This window comes from Protomyctophum parallelum (assembly GCF_964188405.1).
Source record: "Protomyctophum parallelum genome assembly, chromosome: 14".
In the NCBI taxonomy this organism is placed as follows: domain Eukaryota; kingdom Metazoa; phylum Chordata; class Actinopteri; order Myctophiformes; family Myctophidae; genus Protomyctophum; species Protomyctophum parallelum.
This window is the reverse complement of record NC_139709.1, coordinates 33,574,875-33,593,177: the sequence shown is the minus strand read 5'-3', so window position 1 is coordinate 33,593,177 and position 18,303 is coordinate 33,574,875. Positions and strand designations below refer to the sequence as shown.

At 39.0% G+C, this 18,303-nt stretch overlaps 2 protein-coding genes and 1 long non-coding RNA gene across 5 annotated transcripts; 2 read left to right on the top strand and 1 right to left on the bottom strand.

Annotated features, from left to right (window-relative positions):
* The first annotated feature begins 5 nt into the window (after window positions 1–5).
* Window positions 6–9,974, top strand: LOC310870634 (mucolipin-3-like). Of its 2 annotated transcripts, XM_083781894.1 has the most exons (13): window positions 6–2,108; window positions 3,343–3,572; window positions 3,681–3,848; window positions 4,007–4,160; window positions 5,116–5,197; window positions 5,279–5,375; window positions 5,699–5,798; window positions 6,085–6,197; window positions 6,447–6,596; window positions 6,829–6,930; window positions 7,130–7,252; window positions 7,736–7,942; window positions 9,469–9,974. In XM_083781894.1, the coding sequence occupies exons 2-13, from the start codon at window positions 3,345–3,347 to the stop codon at window positions 9,607–9,609; spliced, it is 1,665 nt and encodes a 554-aa protein (XP_083638020.1). In that variant the 5' UTR covers window positions 6–2,108; window positions 3,343–3,344; the 3' UTR covers window positions 9,610–9,974. The 2 variants fall into 2 exon arrangements, with proteins under 2 accessions (XP_083638020.1, XP_083638021.1); XM_083781895.1 differs by lacking the exon at window positions 6–2,108 and having other exon boundaries at window positions 3,077–3,572.
* On the bottom strand, window positions 6,022–10,695 carry LOC310870637. The gene is made up of 3 exons (XR_014570251.1): window positions 10,319–10,695; window positions 7,728–7,926; window positions 6,022–6,320 (listed from the first exon to the last, which is right to left on the bottom strand). It is a non-coding gene; the product is annotated as an uncharacterized lncRNA (long non-coding RNA).
* ssx2ipa (synovial sarcoma, X breakpoint 2 interacting protein a) lies at window positions 10,158–17,599 on the top strand. Of its 2 annotated transcripts, XM_083781892.1 has the most exons (14): window positions 10,158–10,377; window positions 11,176–11,321; window positions 11,533–11,699; window positions 11,874–12,083; window positions 12,277–12,387; window positions 12,466–12,601; window positions 12,715–12,790; window positions 14,208–14,388; window positions 14,781–14,928; window positions 15,194–15,330; window positions 15,660–15,833; window positions 16,056–16,167; window positions 16,532–16,664; window positions 16,780–17,599. In XM_083781892.1, the coding sequence occupies exons 2-14, from the start codon at window positions 11,285–11,287 to the stop codon at window positions 16,850–16,852; spliced, it is 1,695 nt and encodes a 564-aa protein (XP_083638018.1). In that variant the 5' UTR covers window positions 10,158–10,377; window positions 11,176–11,284; the 3' UTR covers window positions 16,853–17,599. The 2 variants fall into 2 exon arrangements, with proteins under 2 accessions (XP_083638018.1, XP_083638019.1); XM_083781893.1 differs by lacking the exon at window positions 11,176–11,321.
* The last annotated feature ends 704 nt before the right edge of the window (window positions 17,600–18,303 follow it).

The following is an 18,303-nucleotide window of genomic DNA, read 5'->3' as shown; positions in this document are numbered from 1 at the left end:
GGTACGGGGACCCCCAGGAGTCCTTGAGCGGATTCCAGAGGGTCCCCAACAAAATGAAGAAGAGTCTAAACACTTTACCCCATTTAGGCCTGACGTCGAAATTTAAAAAATGTCTTCAAAATCCTGACAGTTTTATGAAAAACCTTATGTTTCTGTATCAGTGGTGCTCAATAGGACCCCAAAAATTGTTATATGTAATATGTCGCAGACCCCCATCTGAAAATATGTTGTTCCAGCGACCTCCCCAGAAGCAAAGAGTTAAAATATAATAATATATATTCAAAGATTTGAGGCACATTGTTAAAAAAAATCAAAAATAGCAGACCTACTACAAGTTCATAGCGCGTAGATCTGCTATTTTTCATTTTCAATAGCTAAAGTATAACATAATGCTTTAAAACACCAAAAGGGGTTCCCGCCCAAAATGGGTTAAACACACACTTTATTTTTTGGCTATTCGAAAATGGCTGATCTACAAGCTCAGAACGCAATGTGACACATCGCAATTATGATCTATCTTTGATTGATTGAATGCTTTATTAGTCAAGAAAGGTCAAGGTCAGTAAAACATTTAGGCTAAAAGGATAACAAAAACAAGTCCTGGGTACTTGTTTCCATTGTGGTCCTATGTATGTATTAAATTCATCAACAGAGCAGAGAATATTAACACATTTAATGTATGTCATCAACAAATACAACTGGCTATATTTACAGAGGAGAAAGAGGAAAAGTGACGGCTGCTGTTTTCGAAACATTTGGAGAAATCTTAACACATCTCTTATGGAGCTATTTTTAGGTGGGGGTCCACGGCCAAATATATATAAATTTGGGGGTAAATATTTTTTTTAGAACCACTGATCTCCACAGAAATACCTATATAGGTAGTGAATGAGCAAGTGATTTTGGACACAGCCTCTCTTTATCTCTGTGGGCCGAAGGCAGTGTGGAGATTGGAGAATCTTACATTTAGCTCTGTCTGCAGCAGGCTTAATTCTGTTACCATGCATTTGGATAAACATTACCTCTTCAATGCAGGACATTTAGAATGAAAGTCAAATGAAAGGATTTTTAATTTGACCAAATGTTGTTTGTTATATAATTTGATATGGTCACATTATCTTTATTATGGCCACTTATTTACTAAAATGCCAGACTCAAATGTTCTCGCAGCCTAGACCCATGCTCATGTTTGCTTAATGTTCAATAATGCATATCTTTCTGAAGAAATGATATAGAGTAGACTATGATATGTATAGATATTTTATGCTACCCCCTATCAAGTTATGTTTTCTTGTGTAGGTGTAATTAGTAGGTGTCCGGACTCATTGTCTGTCACATTTGCTGCTCATGTCTTTGGAGAGTATGAGTCTCTCTGATTAACATGGCAGATTGATACAGTTTGAGATCTGTAGTGAACACTGGGATGATCTTTAATAACTTGTAATGAGCCAATCTTGTACTTTCCAATAGTGTCTTCTGATACTGATAACTGATACCTATATGGTGCTTTGTCTGCTTTCCATTTTTAATGATTAACAGCATGTACAGTAGGCCTATATCAATAATTTGTTTCCACTTCATCACTACAGATTTCTGGAATCACAATGTTGCTAGTTTTCTTTCTTAGTAAGATTGTTCCTATAGTAAATGATCATAAACTAAAAAGTGACATTTTTATTTTGTATTTTCTCAAACTGGTTTTATGGTATCCTCATTTCAAGTTGGCATAAACATAATTTGTATAAAAGGATGAGTTTCCTCTTTTCCTATTCAAAATACATGCTAATTTTATCTGAACTAGAAAGACACATTTATTTGTAATACTCATTTGAGCACAATGCAAAATAGCATTGGAACCACATTCAAGATAATAATAAAAAAACATTCATAGATCTCATGTGTTTGCATGTAGAGAGCTACTGCAAGTGGGAATTCTATTTATGTTATGGAAAAACTGGAAAAGCTTAAAATGACGCACAGGAATGACAGACATTGTGGTGAAGTCTGCTGTTGTGACTGACTCGTGAAGTTCAAGAGCTACAGTGCAGTACCAAGGCTCAAGCATTACACTAGTTGCTCCCCAGCAAGAGCAAGGTATTCTTGGACAGGTAATTGATTTATTTTTTTCAATTACACTAATTAGTTCATGTATTGTCTACTGCAGTGATTTGTAGCATACAGTGTTTTTAATCTAGGAGGTAACACTTACTTGTTTAGGTTGTTTTTTGCCTTGTTGAAAAGTAATGTTGGACTATTTGAGACAGTAGCCTAAATATTTTAACTTAATTTACCAAAACAAATCTTCCAAGATCATGTTGCATACTTGTAGTATGTAACTTATATATCTCTGCTGTCGGGAGGAAACTCCAAAATGTTCATTTTTCAGGAAATGAAAAATATAAATTTTTCAGGAAATGAAAAATATAACATTTTCAAGAAATTAAGAAAACCTCCTTTTTAAAACAAAGCAATACAGCCTCATCAAAGTTGGAGTTGTAACTTTATATATTGTCAATTATTTCCATGAGAGGGAGAGAGGTGGTGGAGTTAGTTGCTTTAGAAGACATTTTTAGGGTCCAATGGAGTTAAGAGGTTTTGTCCAAACACTTTTTACTACTTTCCAAAGTTTCCATTGGTTCAATATTTTCCAAAAAACCTAAAGAATTTAGTTACCGGTATCCTCCCGGTAGCAATGATATGTAACTGGAACACTTAAAATATTACATTATTGAAGACACTTCTGGCTACAATTTACCACAATTTAATTGCACAATGTGTTGCACACTAAGGACAGCAAAGAGATGGGAGCAGGTAGGCTATAGCTGCTGTATATGCAGAAAAACCAGTTTGATAAACATCAGAATGTTTGGTATGGCTGAACTCTTCCCTTGTCTCCTGAAAAACCGAACGCATTTGATGTATATTGTACTAAAATGGTATGGTAAAAATGTTGAGGTAAACATTAATAAACATCCTCATGACAATATGCATTCTTGTAATAATGGCTTAGTTGACACAAGTAATATCTATCGTATCTTCATCAAGTATGCTGGTACTGTAAGTAGCGTATGTGCGAGGTTCTGAATAAATACAGCCAGCTTTGTGTGTTGCCTGCATGAATATACCTTTAACTAAATACATAATGATAATGTGGGTAATGGCTTAGGTTCAAGGTGGTCATTGTCACATGCATCATGTACAATGCAGATTAGTGCAGCAGTATATATTCTGAATACTGTTTTCTCTCTAATCATTATAATGTGTCTATTGCATTCTATTGACTGATGGACTTTGATGAAGTATTGAACCTCAATGTAATCCCTCCCATCATACTTTGAAGAGAAATGGAAGAGATTGAGTCCCTTGTGGCTTCGAGGTCAGAAGAGAGACCATTGAATGGCCACTGCAGGTGGAATGGTGCTAAGCAGAGCCCTGAGTCTAAAGTGGTGGAAGATTTCAGGAGGAGACTCAAGTACTTCTTCATGAACCCCTGTGAGAAATACAAAGCCAGGGGTCGCAAGCCCTGGAAGCTGATGTTACAAATTTTGAAAATAGCAATCATCACAATTCAGGTGAGATACAGTAGCCTAACGTCTTCCGATCTCAAGCTAATTTACAGAATGACACAATCTATGCATGCATTTTGTGCATTTTCTCCGTTTTATTTCTGTTTCCTTCAGTTAGTTTCATTTGGCCTTAGCAATGAGATGATGGTCACATTCAAAGAGGAAAACCTGATGACATTCAGGCATCTATTTCTCAAAGGATACAAGGACCAAAGGGTCGGTAATTATGCAGTGTACACACAAACAGACGTCTATGATCACATCGACTACATCATTGATAAGGTGCGGCTTGGGTCATTTAGAATTATTATCAATATAATGTATTTCCTGTTCAACAATCAAATATTGGCATTACCCTGACCCATTCCCTATACTATAACTGGACAACAATGGTTTTATGTCAGTTCTTGTCATTTACTATTCTCTCCAAAACGTTTTAGTACATCAACCTCCAAAACCTGACAGTGGGGAATCATGCATATGAGAGCGTTGACGGAGTTTACACCCCTCTGTCTCTCTGCCAAGAATTCTACAGGAATGGCAGCATTGATCCTGGAAATGAGACATTTGACATTGATCCGAAAATTGAGAAAGGTAGCTACAGAAGCATATAAGACACAACACAACAACTCAATTGAAACATTCTTCATTATTTTACATTAATCCACACAACAGGATTTTCACTTGAGTTCATTTACAGAGACACAGAATCTCCCACTTATCTTACTTGGAACTAATGATACGTAGCTTGCAGAGTTAGCTCAGTCAGATATACTTGAGCGGGTTCATGCTATGCTCAAGGGACATTAATGTATTCGAGGGGTGAATATGCTGCATTACTGTGTATGTGGGTGTACTGTATACAATGTTTGTAAGACCCACACGTCATACGCTGATGTGGCAGTCAGCTGACCAATTGGTGCGGTGTATTTAAGCTCACCTAGACTTCATGCTTCTTCCTGCCTTCATTCTGCATATGGTTTCTGGTTGTTATGTGATAGTTTGCTCCCACCGCCACCCCAGCACCACCGGTGGGCTGTTATTTCCGTTCCCCATGGGGGGTTGTTACTGTATCTATCTCCCTGCTCTTTATGTTTAATGATGGTGTTTAATTGTGCCGAGCAGGGAGAAAACTGCAGCAGAGACGAATGCCAAGATAATATATTATATGCACACGTATTCTGATTCTAGAATAAATATTGGTTAAATCCAATATCCAAGTCAGATAAATTATCTGTTATCTGTCTGAACTACATTTACTATTCCAAATGCAAATGCAGCAAATTGTAGCCTATCCAAAAGAGATGCTGCTTTTCTATACATAAATAATTAACTAATACAGTTGTCTTTATTATGTGTTTGATGATCTCGTGTTAGATCTGCAATGCTGAAGATTACTGATTCATAGTGCAAATGGAAAATAACCACACTGTGGATTTACTTGTGACTACACAGAAAGAGGAAACTTCTGGCAAAGTAATACCTTCTACCCAGGCATAAATGTAAATTGATCACCCTAAACCGTTTTTGCTATTTTCCTCTTTTTCAGTCTGCATTTCCATATACCCTATGACACCCTTTGACAGTGAAAGTTTGGCACGTAACCTGAACTTCTCTCTGGATTTCAAAAGGTGATTATACAAATACTGGTGGTTTCTTCCTCTGTTGAGAGAGCAATGCCTGCTAAATGTTTGTGTGTCTACTGTCTATAGGCTGCTATCAGTGAGCATCAACGTCACACTGAAAGCTATCAATCTGCAGACGGTGCGCCACCATGAGTTACCTGACTGTTATGACTTCCATATCATGGTAGGTGACGTGATTTGAGTTAAAAATGTTTGCTTTGATATATATAGCCTATATAAGATTTGCAAATAGCTACAAGCTCATAGCGGTTGTAGTATAGTATGAGCTTGCATACAGTATCTTCTTTGAATTGCCAATAAAATATATTGTCTTAAATCTCAAATTAAACAGATGCTTTCCCGGTTTTCTTTTCGTTTTGTTTGTTTGTTGTTGTTTTTGGGGGCGGGTGTATAATGATCATCTTCTTGCATGGCTTGTTTTACGTGTGGTTAATGTTTCCATGTATCCAGAACTGATTCATGGAATGTTTCCTTATTTTCGTACAGATCTTGTTTGACAATCACGCGCATAGTGGAAGGATCAAAATTCACCTGGAAAATGATGTTCAAATTTTTGAATGCAGAGACTGGAATGTGGCTGGAACATGTAGGTATCTTTATTTATATTGGATGTAAACATCTATTTAAAAGAAATCCAAAACAAAAGCGTTTAAACTGTCTTTTATTTATTTATACAATGAGGATTCCCAATTTTTCAAATTTAAAGAATTGCTCAAGCAATCTCAGATGTTTTGTTTTAAAAGTTTTTATTGCATCATGATCAGACCAATCCTACTATTAAACAGTGTTTTTCAGCTTCTTTTTTTCCCTTTTTTTTTAAAAAGCAGCATTAATGCAACTTCCTTCCTTAAATGTGTGTTTATCCTCTCTAGCTGGGAAGAATGATTACCTTCTTTTACTGTTTGATTCTCTGGTCATCCTTGCATGCTTCACTTCTTTCATCCTGTGCACACGCTCTATCATCAATGGAATCCAACTACAGTTTGTAAGTAATTAAACAAATAATTGGATGATTATGAATGATTAACATTAGTGGTTAAATTCCAGATGCTGCTTAACCAAAGGGATGTGTCTTCTATCTTCGTTCTTTCTTCCACTGCCCCCTCCCCTGTAGCACAGAAAGATTCTGGTTATTGACAGACGTTTGACTTAATGTATGATGGTAATCAGTATTTGGAGGGAAATACTTTTGATATTGGTGTGCTGTCATGCTCTTTATTTGTATTTCTCTCAGGAGTATAATGTATTCTTCCATGTGTACTACAACAAAATTGTATCGTGGTCCGATCGGATGGAGTTTGTGAACGGGTGGTACATGCTCATCATTGTGAGTGATACTCTGACCATCGCTGGGTCTGCGCTCAAGATAGGAATACAAACAAAGGTTTGATGTTCATCATTTTTATCATCAGCATATCACTAAAGCTTTTGACGCATATTTATTATTTGTCAAGCATCATTCACACTGTAAGGGGGATTAAATAGAATCAGTTTTGTTAACTGGCCGTGGTTAGTTTTCAGATATCATTATTCATAGGTTGTTATTATAATAATAATATTGTAGTATAAATTATATTCTTTGATTTAACACCACTGACCTTTTCTCTCTTTTACAGTATTTGACAAACTATGATGTTTGCAGTATTTTGCTGGGGACAGCTACAATGCTCGTCTGGGTCGGGGTAATGCGTTATCTTGGTTTTTTCAAGAAATACAATGTAAGAAACTCTACAAAACTACCCTTTGCAAAATAATACATTGGGCTGTTAAAATGATTAAAATGCATTTTAATCCCCCCCCACCACAAAAGTGTAGGGGGGGAATATGAAACATTCTCTGTCAGTTCGTTGGTGCATGTGTGCATGACAGTCCCAAAGGGACTACATTTACTATTTGCTTGTTCTGTTTCTTCATTAGATCTTAATCCTAACTCTAAGGGCAGCACTCCCAAATGTGTTCCGATTCTGTTGCTGTGCCGCCATGATCTATTTGGGATACTGTTTTTGTGGCTGGATTGTACTTGGGCCTTACCATGAAAAGGTATTATGCTGATCATGATTGTATTCTATGTGTTGATTCTATTTTGGATGTAAAGGTAGGTAGACATTTTTGTTAAAATGTGTTAAAATGTGTTAAAATAGCTCTATATTCTGAATCATTGATATAGAATGTATTTATTTTCCGATCAGGATACCTATTTTATCCAATCAGGAGAGAGAACTTGCACAGGATACAGATTAAACAAATTAAATTGGATGTGATTTATACACAAAGAAATAAGTAGACAAAAATGGGACAGGAATACTATGAAGCTGATAAATCTTCTTGATTGGCTGATGATTGATTGGCAACCCACCAAAATAATATGTTATGTTTATTTACGAGATGGAGAGATGGGGAGACTCCGACTACTGAACTCTATAGCACTGTACTAATATCCGAAAATAGTGCTTAAACAAAAAATATTTTTGTTTTAACCAAACTATATCACTTTAAGTCATAAAATCATCATCACCATTTCAGTTCCGAACATTGGATAAGGTAACAGAGTGCCTGTTCTCGCTCATCAACGGGGACGACATGTTCTCCACCTTCCAGAAGCTCAGGGAGAAGGGCTACATGGTGTGGCTGTTCAGCAGACTCTACCTGTACTCCTTCATCTCCCTCTTCATCTACATGGTGCTCAGCCTCTTCATCGCTGTCATAACAGACACCTATGAGACCATCAAGGTTAGCTTCCAGTTTATAGCCAGCACAGCATGCATCGTAGTATTATGTTCAAAATCAATGCTCTTTGACTTTTGCATGCAATAGATTAGTGCTTTCTCTGTAATACACACATTTACAGAGGGATACCTGCAATAATGTTTTGCTGTTGGGCAGAAGTCTCTATCTCTATATTACAACTTTTTATGTTTCATCGTACATTAATGCCCTACTTTGTCGCGCGACAGTGTCATGCAAAAGTAGCAAAGACTTTTGCTATTTTTGAAAAATGTTGAAAGTGTTTAAGTGTGCCTGTGGGTTTTCTAAATAGTTTTAAATTTAATTTCCGGAAAAGTAACGGTTTTGGAAATAATGAGTTTTCCACCCGACAATGCATATTTGTGTTTGTGCATTATGGATGCATTATATTGAGATTTACTGTATGCCGATAGCTGATCATTTTCATGGTCACGTTGGCAGATCCCTGTGTATCACAGTATCAACTGATACGGATATGATATCAATATCAAAATATAGCTGCAAGCAGCGATAAAATGGGGTTAAAAGAAAATAAGTTCCTCGTCAATACAGTTGTTCTCTTGTGGATGCTGCCTGTCTTCTAATGATAGTGCTTTCTAATCTCACAGTGTCTCACCTCTCGAATGAGCTATACGCAATATGAGCGCTTTAAATTGCTGGTTGGAGAGTGGAGATTATGTCACTTTTTTTGTTACGCTGATTGGCTGAAGGGGTTAAATGCTGTACTGTATGCATTAGCAGAGTCCAGACTCCATACAAATGTGATATCAAGGGGAGTGGTTAACCAGGCTACGAAAATCTTTGACGTCGCTTTTTTGACGTCAGGAGAAAGCCTTGGCAAGCCATGTAGCGTGAGGCAGCTTGATGTACAAGTACACCCCCTGGACATGACGCTAGTATGTCGCAGGGACTGAGTGCCAAGCAGGGAGGCACTGGGTAGGTCTTTGGTATGACCCGGCCGGGGATCGAACCCAGTCCCACAAGGCCTGCACTGAGCTTGTCAGGAGTGGATAGTAGATCATCTCTAATTCATTAATTGGGAGATCTAAAGGTCAAAGGTCCTTTTGACGAATCACTGTGAGCTTCATTCTTGACCGTTTCCCATGACCCTCATATTGCCGAATTTTGTGGAAAGCGACAACACAGAACTGCCAAAACTGTGAAAAATGGCAGAATAAAATAAATTGTTACAAATACAATAAGGCGTCTACAAAACAAACACTGATTTATAACTATACACTGACTACACTGTTTATTCACTGAAGGATACTTACATCAACTTAAATGTAGAAAACATGTAACATTTTACATTACTTTCGTTCTGTCAATCAACACCTGTTGATTATTATTAATGCATCATCATATTGGTACAACATAGCAGACATCACTTTGATATCGATGACAATCATTGTATTGCAATCATTGAGCTCCATTGTCTGATACAATATTCCTATTGTGTATTCAATGAAATATCACAGGTAATTACATCACACTACACTTTTGTTTTCTAGCAACACCAGCAAGACAAGGTGCCAGTGTCCCAACTCCAGGCCTTTATAGCAGAGTGCAGGGACCAGCCTGAGTCTGGGAGATACCAGACTGATGAAGACCCTGCATATTGCTGTTCCTCTCCATGTTGTTTGTTTGGATGAACATTGAACAAGCAAATGAAAGTCAGGATTTCTAGTCTCACATCTATTCTGGGGGCTCCAACTCCAAGTTGACATAATAAGCTTGAATACGTTCTGTTTGAATCAATCAAGCAATGTATTGTGTGTGATTCTATAATACAGGTATGTATGCATATATCAATCATTTGGGAGAAAATGTATCCGTGAAGGTTTTTAATTGTATTATGTGTAAATAAGTATTCATAATAAATTATAATATTGAGGTCAGATAAGCTACAATTTCTAAGCACTGTCTGGTTTGATGAATGAATGCATCAAAGTTGATGAGAGCCTGGAGCCAGATTGGCACGACCTTGAATTTGTCAAATCTGTTCATGAAAATAAATAAAATATAAAGTATATATGGATAATGGATGGATCCAGCCCTGGCAGCCCACATATACCCCGCCCACTATCTGAGTGGTACTCAGTCTGCACAGCTTCAGTCAGGGCCATGAGTCTAGTCACCTGGACGCTTCTCGTTTACATAATCAATGATATCATACAGCTGAGCGCAGGTTCACGTCCAATGCACGGGCCAGATACTGGTTGCTTGACAACGCGGTCTCCAATGACGTTGAGGTTTGGTTTGAAGCCAGCCAGCACAAGATTATAATATCAACTGTCTCACTCTCACTTCAAAACACACATACAACACATTCAGTCAGTGAGTGTCAGCAGTGCTACGTACGTTTGTCTGCCTGGGATACCGCAATTCTCCGTGGGCCGTCTTGAAGGTGAACCAGCCAGGTAAATATTTTGCATGTGACATTTAAACTAAGTGGGAACTATACTATAGCACGACTAAACTTGTGCGAGACATACTCATAAAGCGTTGTGTATAACCTGCTGTTCGAGCTAAATGAGTGATCCCATTAAAATCGCCGTTGAGGTTTAGCAACGTCTGCTACATTGGACGGCCGTGTCACCGTGCACGTCATGTAGGATTAACTTGCTATCACGCTAGCTGTATGAAGACGAAGACGACACACGCTGACCGAACACGAACAACGCCGACATTGACCTTTAAACCACAAATATGTGCATTCTTCTCGGAGCGTGTGTCACACCGACAGAGTCTCAATGTTTACAGCAGCAGGCAGCACGATAGCTGGGGAAGAACATGGGGAGGAGGAGGGGGGCACGTTTTTCAGGCAAAAAGTCCACTCACACATTTTACATTACAATGGCGTGTTAATATAACGAATGTTGCACTGCACTTTGAATATCTTCCGAGACATAAAAGTACTTGGCAATTGCTAGTCTTGTGGGTGTGTAATCTGGTTCATCTAGTTTCCCCAGACTGTTTTAAAGACCATAACAATATTCTAAAGCCTTTCCAAATGCTGTGCTTTGTGTAATCCTGTCTCCTGTTTTATTTTTTCCCCTTGCAATAGTGTACTATTAGTTTTGCTGTGCTGCCTAACTCTCATCCAAACTCAATTTAAAACTCTTATACATACAGTACTATTTAATTTGGCGCACAATTTGCATGTAATCCGGTCAGATGGTGACTGGTCTCTGTCATGGCTTGCTGCTCTATTTCAGGTCTCTTTTCTGACAGGAGTCTGTGATGATCAGTGTGATCTGCTGCTTGAATGCTAATCTGCCCAACCATCTCACACAATTAATTACCTCACCAGTTTAACCCATTGAAATGGGAGACCCTCCTCCACAAATACAGCAGGCTTTCGGTAAGCACACATGCCAGTGATGTGTATGCATCTTGAGTAGTGCAAGAATAGAAGGACCTATGTGATATTTTTGTGGGACTTGCCATGGGACTTGGCCTATATTTGTGTTCTCGTTTCAGAGCCGCAGCCTAGTTCAAACCTGCAGAGGGATAACGAGGTTGTGAGGAACCTTGTCATCGATGAACTTGTACGTCTTTCTTTCTCTGTTTAGGAAACCATGAGATTTCCAGCATATCACAAGTGACAATGTCTCCCTCCAAACAGAACAATCTTGCATCAATGTACTCTTCACTGTCTCTGTCCAGAAGCTCCTACAATATTGTAAGTGCCTTCTGTACAGAGGAGAATGTACCTCAGTGCATCGCATACATCAATCGGGTAAGACATTTATAGCACATGTCCACAATATAAGTAGGTTTCATATTGTACCAGTGTCTATGGTTTGTGTGGGTCTATTTTTGATTTTCTTTATAAGCATTTTGCTCCATTTATTAAAGGGTATGCTTTGCTAACATCAAGGCACTGACCCCATTCCTGTCCTGTATTTCACAGGAGATGGTTGTGTTAGGTGTCTCCTCCACACTGAATGAGGCTAGCTCGGCAGAAGTAGCCAGCCTGAACACCGTGTCAGCTCTGAATTCCATTTACCAGCTGCTACAGGTACATAGACGCAGCCAGCAACCACTGGAAACACTGGAAAATGAGAATCTTAAAATGGCCAGCGCACTAGAACAACTGCAGACAAGCAACTCCAGACTCAAAGTAAGTCAGGCTATTACTACTATTTCAAAACCTGTGCACTTGCATCTTTTTTTCCCCCCCATGTGCTGTACTTCCCAATTCCCATAAACATTGTCTTTGAATGTCCTGTGAGTTTTACTACTCGGTCAAAAGCCCTTGTTGTTGCTTGTTTGATGTTAGGCTCATAATAGGACTTTGTACATTCCCCTCCCAGGATCAGTTGGAACTGTCCAAAAGGGAGACGGCAGGTCTGTGTGAGTCAAAGAGGCAATTACAACTCAAATTGAAGACGTTGCAGAGCTGCCTTAAAACCGAGAAGGATGAGGTGAAGTTTATTTTTTGTATTGTCTGTATCTTTATTCTGCCGACGGTCAACCTGACTGTTTGTTTGCGTTCTGCACAGGTCCAGAAACTCCAGAATATCATAGCTAGCCGTGCGTCGCAGTACGCTCATGATTTCAAGAGGAAAGAGAGGGAATGCACAAAACTTAAAGAAAGTCTAAGCCAGTTACTGGTTGACAGAAAAGATAAGAAACTGGGTAAATGCATGTTTGTGTTTTTAATTTGGGGATATACATTGTACCCGCCTTTTTGTCTTCTATTTAGAAATGTGTATTGGAATTAATTTAGGCCTTCTTACTGTCCCTAACAGCTATGAGTTTGTTGAACTACTTGGGACGGTCGGATGGCAAAAGAAGCCAGTGGAAGACACCAAAAGCAGGACCAAGGTACTTGTGTCACAATGTTGGCTAACCACATGAACACCAGTGTGCCTATTCTTGCCATAACTATATGAACCCTAATCTGGGCATAGACAAACATTTGGCAAAAATGTGAGCTTGTAGATTTGACTGGAAGGGGGCAAGTAAAGAGTAGACCAGTGATGCACTGAGTCACCCAAAAAGTGGAATGAAATATGTAGTTCTACAGGTAGTTCTTCTGACCAAGCAATTGGTTGAAATAGGCTATCCAGCTGTGCTGAAATGAGCATGACGGCACACCTAGCCGTGAATGGAAGATTTGAGAACGGATTAATCGCATAGAAATGTTAGTTGTGGTGATTAGTGATTAGACGGTTTTGGCTTAGGAATAGAACAAAAAGGGCAGGTATACGCTCCTGTATTTTAACATCAGTTATTATGGTGGTACTTTGAGAGCCAAATATTTTCTGAGGTGGTACTTCAGTATAAAAAGGTTGGGAACCAATAGAGTAACCACCCGTCGGCAAAGTATATAGGTTTAAGACTCAGGGGTGCCCAAAAGGTAGATTGCGATCTACCAGTAGATCACAAAGGCTGTACAGGTAGATCACAGGACATGTCCCTAAAGCATATTTAATTAAAATATATAAAAAGCTATTTTTGGAATCTGCCACTTGAGTTAAAGGTGACTTTATTGACAAAAAAAAGCCTGTAAGCTCAAACTCGCAATGCAATATTTTGTTTTCAACAGTGTTGCTGTGCACAAATGTCTGTAGCATTACAAATTAAATACAAAACCCCCCTAACTATTAGATTTCTCCCCCTCTATTTCCCATTCCAAGTGCATTTGTCCTACATGTAATGTCAGCGCTGCTATTCTAAAGCCCCCTCAGGTACATATTTAAACTATTTTCACTTTTTCAGCAATGGTGGGTAGATCTTGTTGAGCTGATCATTTTGAAAGTAGCTCTCATGTCATAAAAGTGTGGGCACCCCTGGTTTAAGTGGTTAAATAAGGCAATAAGCCACAGTAGTTGGTGCGGGCTCCTCACTGGCAGGTAAGTCGGTAGGATATGACTAGTGTGGGCAAGAATCAATTGGCATGACTACTAAATTGGGCAGAAAAAGGGGTAAATGATTAGCCACTCTAAATTATTTTTTTTTTTAAACGGTAATGGCTATGGTTTCATGGTCGACATTCTTCTAAATGGAATTAAAACAAATGCCACTGAAGGCCTTGGAACAGTTCATTGGTGTATGTGTTTTGAAATGTAATGAATTTGATCAATGCATATTCTTTTTGAGAATTCAAGCTTTCATACCTTTGCTTTCTTTTGCATTACAGAATCAAGACATTTTCTGCCAGGAGTTTGTCTATTCTTTTTATTTTATTTTTTATGAATACATGGCATTGATCAGTTTGTTTTTGAATTCCTTTCTCCAGTCACGAGGCCCAGATGTTCAAAACCCTGCTGAGTGACCACGAGGCACGGCAGATGCCTCTAATGCTGGAGAATGCTGAGCTGAAGAAAGTCCTCCAGCAGATGAAAAGGGAGATGATGTCCATCCTAGGTCCACGGAGGCCCTGCTCCACTGGAGCTCATGCTGATGACAGTCTTGAACAGGTTTCTTAATGTCTTATTTTTGAAGCGATACAGGAATTGCTGTGCTGTCGGCACTAATCTGTTGTGTTGCAGTGAAATATGGGCACTAATATACTATAAAAGTGTCAACATTTCATAATATGCCTTTTGTCCTGCCCCTGGGTAGCACTGCACCTTCATTTTGATTGTAGGGTGCAAATGGTTAATTGTAAAACTTTTTTACAATTGATACATTTATTTGATTTGCACATTTGTAGTAATCAAATCCTCTTAGTGTAAAAATTTGAATGTCATACATTTGACTGCGTTTTAAAACCTTTGAGGCAACTGTCGAGTTCAAATAACTTTGAGCCTCCTCACTGTGTACATATAGGGCATTGAACATGACTCCCCTTGTCTGCTGGTGCTCTCAGGTGGGTTTAGACAGGGAGGAAGAGGCAGGTGACTCCAGCAGAGAGACCCTGGACCAGTCCTGTGAACTTGCTAGGGAGCAGCTCACCAACAGCATCCGCCAGCAGTGGAGAAGACTGAAGAACCACATGGAGAGATTGGACACCCAAGGTACTGCAGTGCTATCGCATCCTTTTTGACAGGTTCAATGGCTTTAAAGTCATATTGTCTAACTTAAAGATGTCACAATAAACCTATGCGTTTTTTGACAACTGGGAGCTGAATTGGTAGAGGGCCTGCCCGGGAAGTAGAATGTCCTAGATTTCATTACCGACACCAGCAATGTGTTGAGGTGCCCCTGGGCAAGACTCTTAACCCCAACTGGACCCATCCCACCCCTGGGGCTGTTGGTTAACCTTTTGTACATTTTCCTTAGTATCTCTAGTTCAGACTCAGCAGCAGCCGGGTACAGAAGTGGTGCCCAGAGAGATCCATGAGCAGGAGATGGAGAGGATGAGGATGGAGGTGCAGCAGTGCAAAGACTTTATTCACACCCAGCAGCAGCTTCTCCAGGTTAGGCCCTGCAGGGTTTCGCAGACATTTTCATGTCAAATGCCCACATTTGAAATGCTTGGGTCCCAGGGACATTTGGCATGATTTCTAAGGGGGGAGATATACAAGCCCACAGCATGTTGTGAGACATTGCCAAAGCATTTCCGGGGGTCCCAGCCAAAAACTTTGAGAACCCCTGCTTTAACCTATAAAGTAGAATACTGCTACGATTGAGTTGGGAACATATACAGTACACAGTGTATGTGGCTATTTTGGAGACTTTTTTTTTTTTTTTTTTAACATATTCCTTTAAAAAAATGTATGCTTGTGTATTTTGTCTGTCTGAGCAGCAGCAGCTCAACTCGTCAATCGATGATGAGACCGCAGCTATTCTCAATGGTGGCTATACACTGGAAGAGAAGGAGCGACTCAAGGAGGAGTGGCATCTCTTTGATGGGGAGAAGAGGAACTTTGAAAGGGAGAGGCAGAGCTTCACTGATGCTGCGATCCGCCTGTGTCGTGATGTATTTAAGTTTTGTATATTGTCAGATTTATTACTATTGGTGCATGTGGAATCAAATGTCAAGAGATTAGCTTAAATCTGGCAATGTAACTACATTTTAACATTCAAACTGTGTCGTAAGGGCAAAATGTGTATGAATTAAGGCCAAAATGCCATGTGAATATGGGTTGGAACTTGGGATGCTGTACCAACATGACTTTACTTTCATCCTTGTGTTTCACAGAAAAAGACCTTTGAAGAGGACCGGGCCTCCTGGCTTAGGAACCAGTTTTTGAACATTACTCCATTTGCGGACCGCAAGCATTCTTTCTCTTCTCAAAGTGCCTTATCGATCAGTAAGTAGTTTGTTTGACTATTAAAAGTGATCCCCATAATCTGACACCTGAACACCCTGCTATACATCCCTGCAGTCCAAGGAAATGATGTGCATTACAACACAAAAATAGGAACCACAAAAACATGTCGCATAAAATGGAACTTATAATTTACTGTGTATGTACTGTATAAGCGGCACTCTAGTTTTTTTGCTTTAAAAAAAAATTTAATAGTGCATTTCAGTAAACTCGAAGTGACAAAAGTGGAGCTGCAGATTACATTCTAACTCCAACATGTATTCCGGCACTAAACCATTTAGAGCCCATAAACAAGCAGTATTTGATTCTGTATACATTTTCTGCCTGGGTTTCACTTTCATTACAGGAAGTGAACCGGAGATGAGGGGGTCTCCCACTTCAACATACATGCTCTGTACTCCCAGAAGTTGTGGTGGGCCTGGTAGCGTTCCTTCCACAAACGATCTTTACCGCACACTTAAACTCTTACCAGACAGAAGGTACACTTTTTATTATTATTTTCCCCTCGTAATTCAAATTATAGGACTGCTGTCATGGCTTAATCTTTCAGGCTATCACGGCTTAATCTTCATTCAGGCTATCTTATACTTATAGATCCTCCAAGAATTCCACACGACGAGAGAGCTGCCAGGAGCCCAGTGTTTTTGGCGATGCAGATACTTGCTGAAATCGAAGCACAAACTTTGTATTCGTCCAACAAAAGAACAGACAATCTAGTGCCTTTGCTATGGACTCTTATTTAGATGACAATCCCTGTTTGAATGTTTGATACTACCTCAGGATGCCACCAACTTTATTATAGCAGAATTATCCTGTTTGTTTTATCGACAGTCATGGGTAATTCTAGCCGCAAGGAACTCTGGATGTTTAATGTAGAGTTGCAACACCAATCATTGATGGCCCATACATTCAAACAGAAGAGTCCTATCTGATTGTATTAAACGGCGTTAAACTCGCAATATTATTTGCAGCCGTACACCTTTGCAGATGTTTTTTGTTTCATAAAAATCCACCTAGACATGTTATGAGCTACTTTCTGTCAAATTCTGTGCAGGTGATAAGTGTCGGGCTGTTGGCGTTTTGAAGTGCTCATTGGAATTGTGCCACCTTAGAATTTGCTCATGATGTGACAGAAACAAACTTTGCAGATAAGAGTATAATTCAAGCTTTCCGTTGGTGGTTGGTGCTGCAACTAGATTCAACATATTAAAATGGAATCTAAAGTTTGCGGCTATGGTCATTTTGACATGATCCATTGAGAAATGTTTGTTGTTTAGGTGTTTAATATATTTATAAAGCTTTTGTGGTCATTTTTAAACACTCCAGTGTTTGTTTAAAGTTTCTACTTTTTTATTGTATAAGCTTATGTTTTACCTACACTTGTGTCTCTGTGCAATAAATATCTTATTTTTAACTTCGTCTATTTGTTGGCGGCAATGGTGCGTCATTCCTACTTTCAGGGCCATTTTGGCCTAGTAACTTTTTCATTTTTTTTTCCTTTTCTTTTAGGGAGCAAATTCAGCTGCATTGTTTCAACATTTCCATATCTTTATTTTTACACTAACCGGGGGACATTCTATGATAAAGATGGCCAATTTTGCCATTATACTCATGTAATGAATATTGTGAACACAGTAAAAATCTATGAACCATATTTTCAATTCTGTAAATGTATACATTTCCTCTAGGCCTACAGTTATAGTAATGCTTTACCCCATCAGTAGTCTCGCACAGCCAGAACTATTCCACAATCGACGCATTTGAACATTTCAAGAGGCAACAGTTTTGGCAACGCGAGACTACCACATCAGTAATGCAACCTAAAACCTTGCTTAAAAGGCAAATTAAACGGTGGCTAGAAAAATTGTCTGGCAAAATTACAGGTGGATTTGCATCAGTGTAACAGGGGGGCCAGTAAAGTCTGGGACCAAATTGATTTAAGCTTTAAAAATGTACCATTTGGTGAGAAGCAATAGAACTATAATAATTCAAATAAATTGGATTTGATAGTTGACAAACATGATGGACATGGCATTCTCCAATCAAAGGGATTCTTTTATATTTCACTCTGAGGTACAAGTTTGTTTGTTCTATGGTAGAAAAGCTTTTTGGAATGAG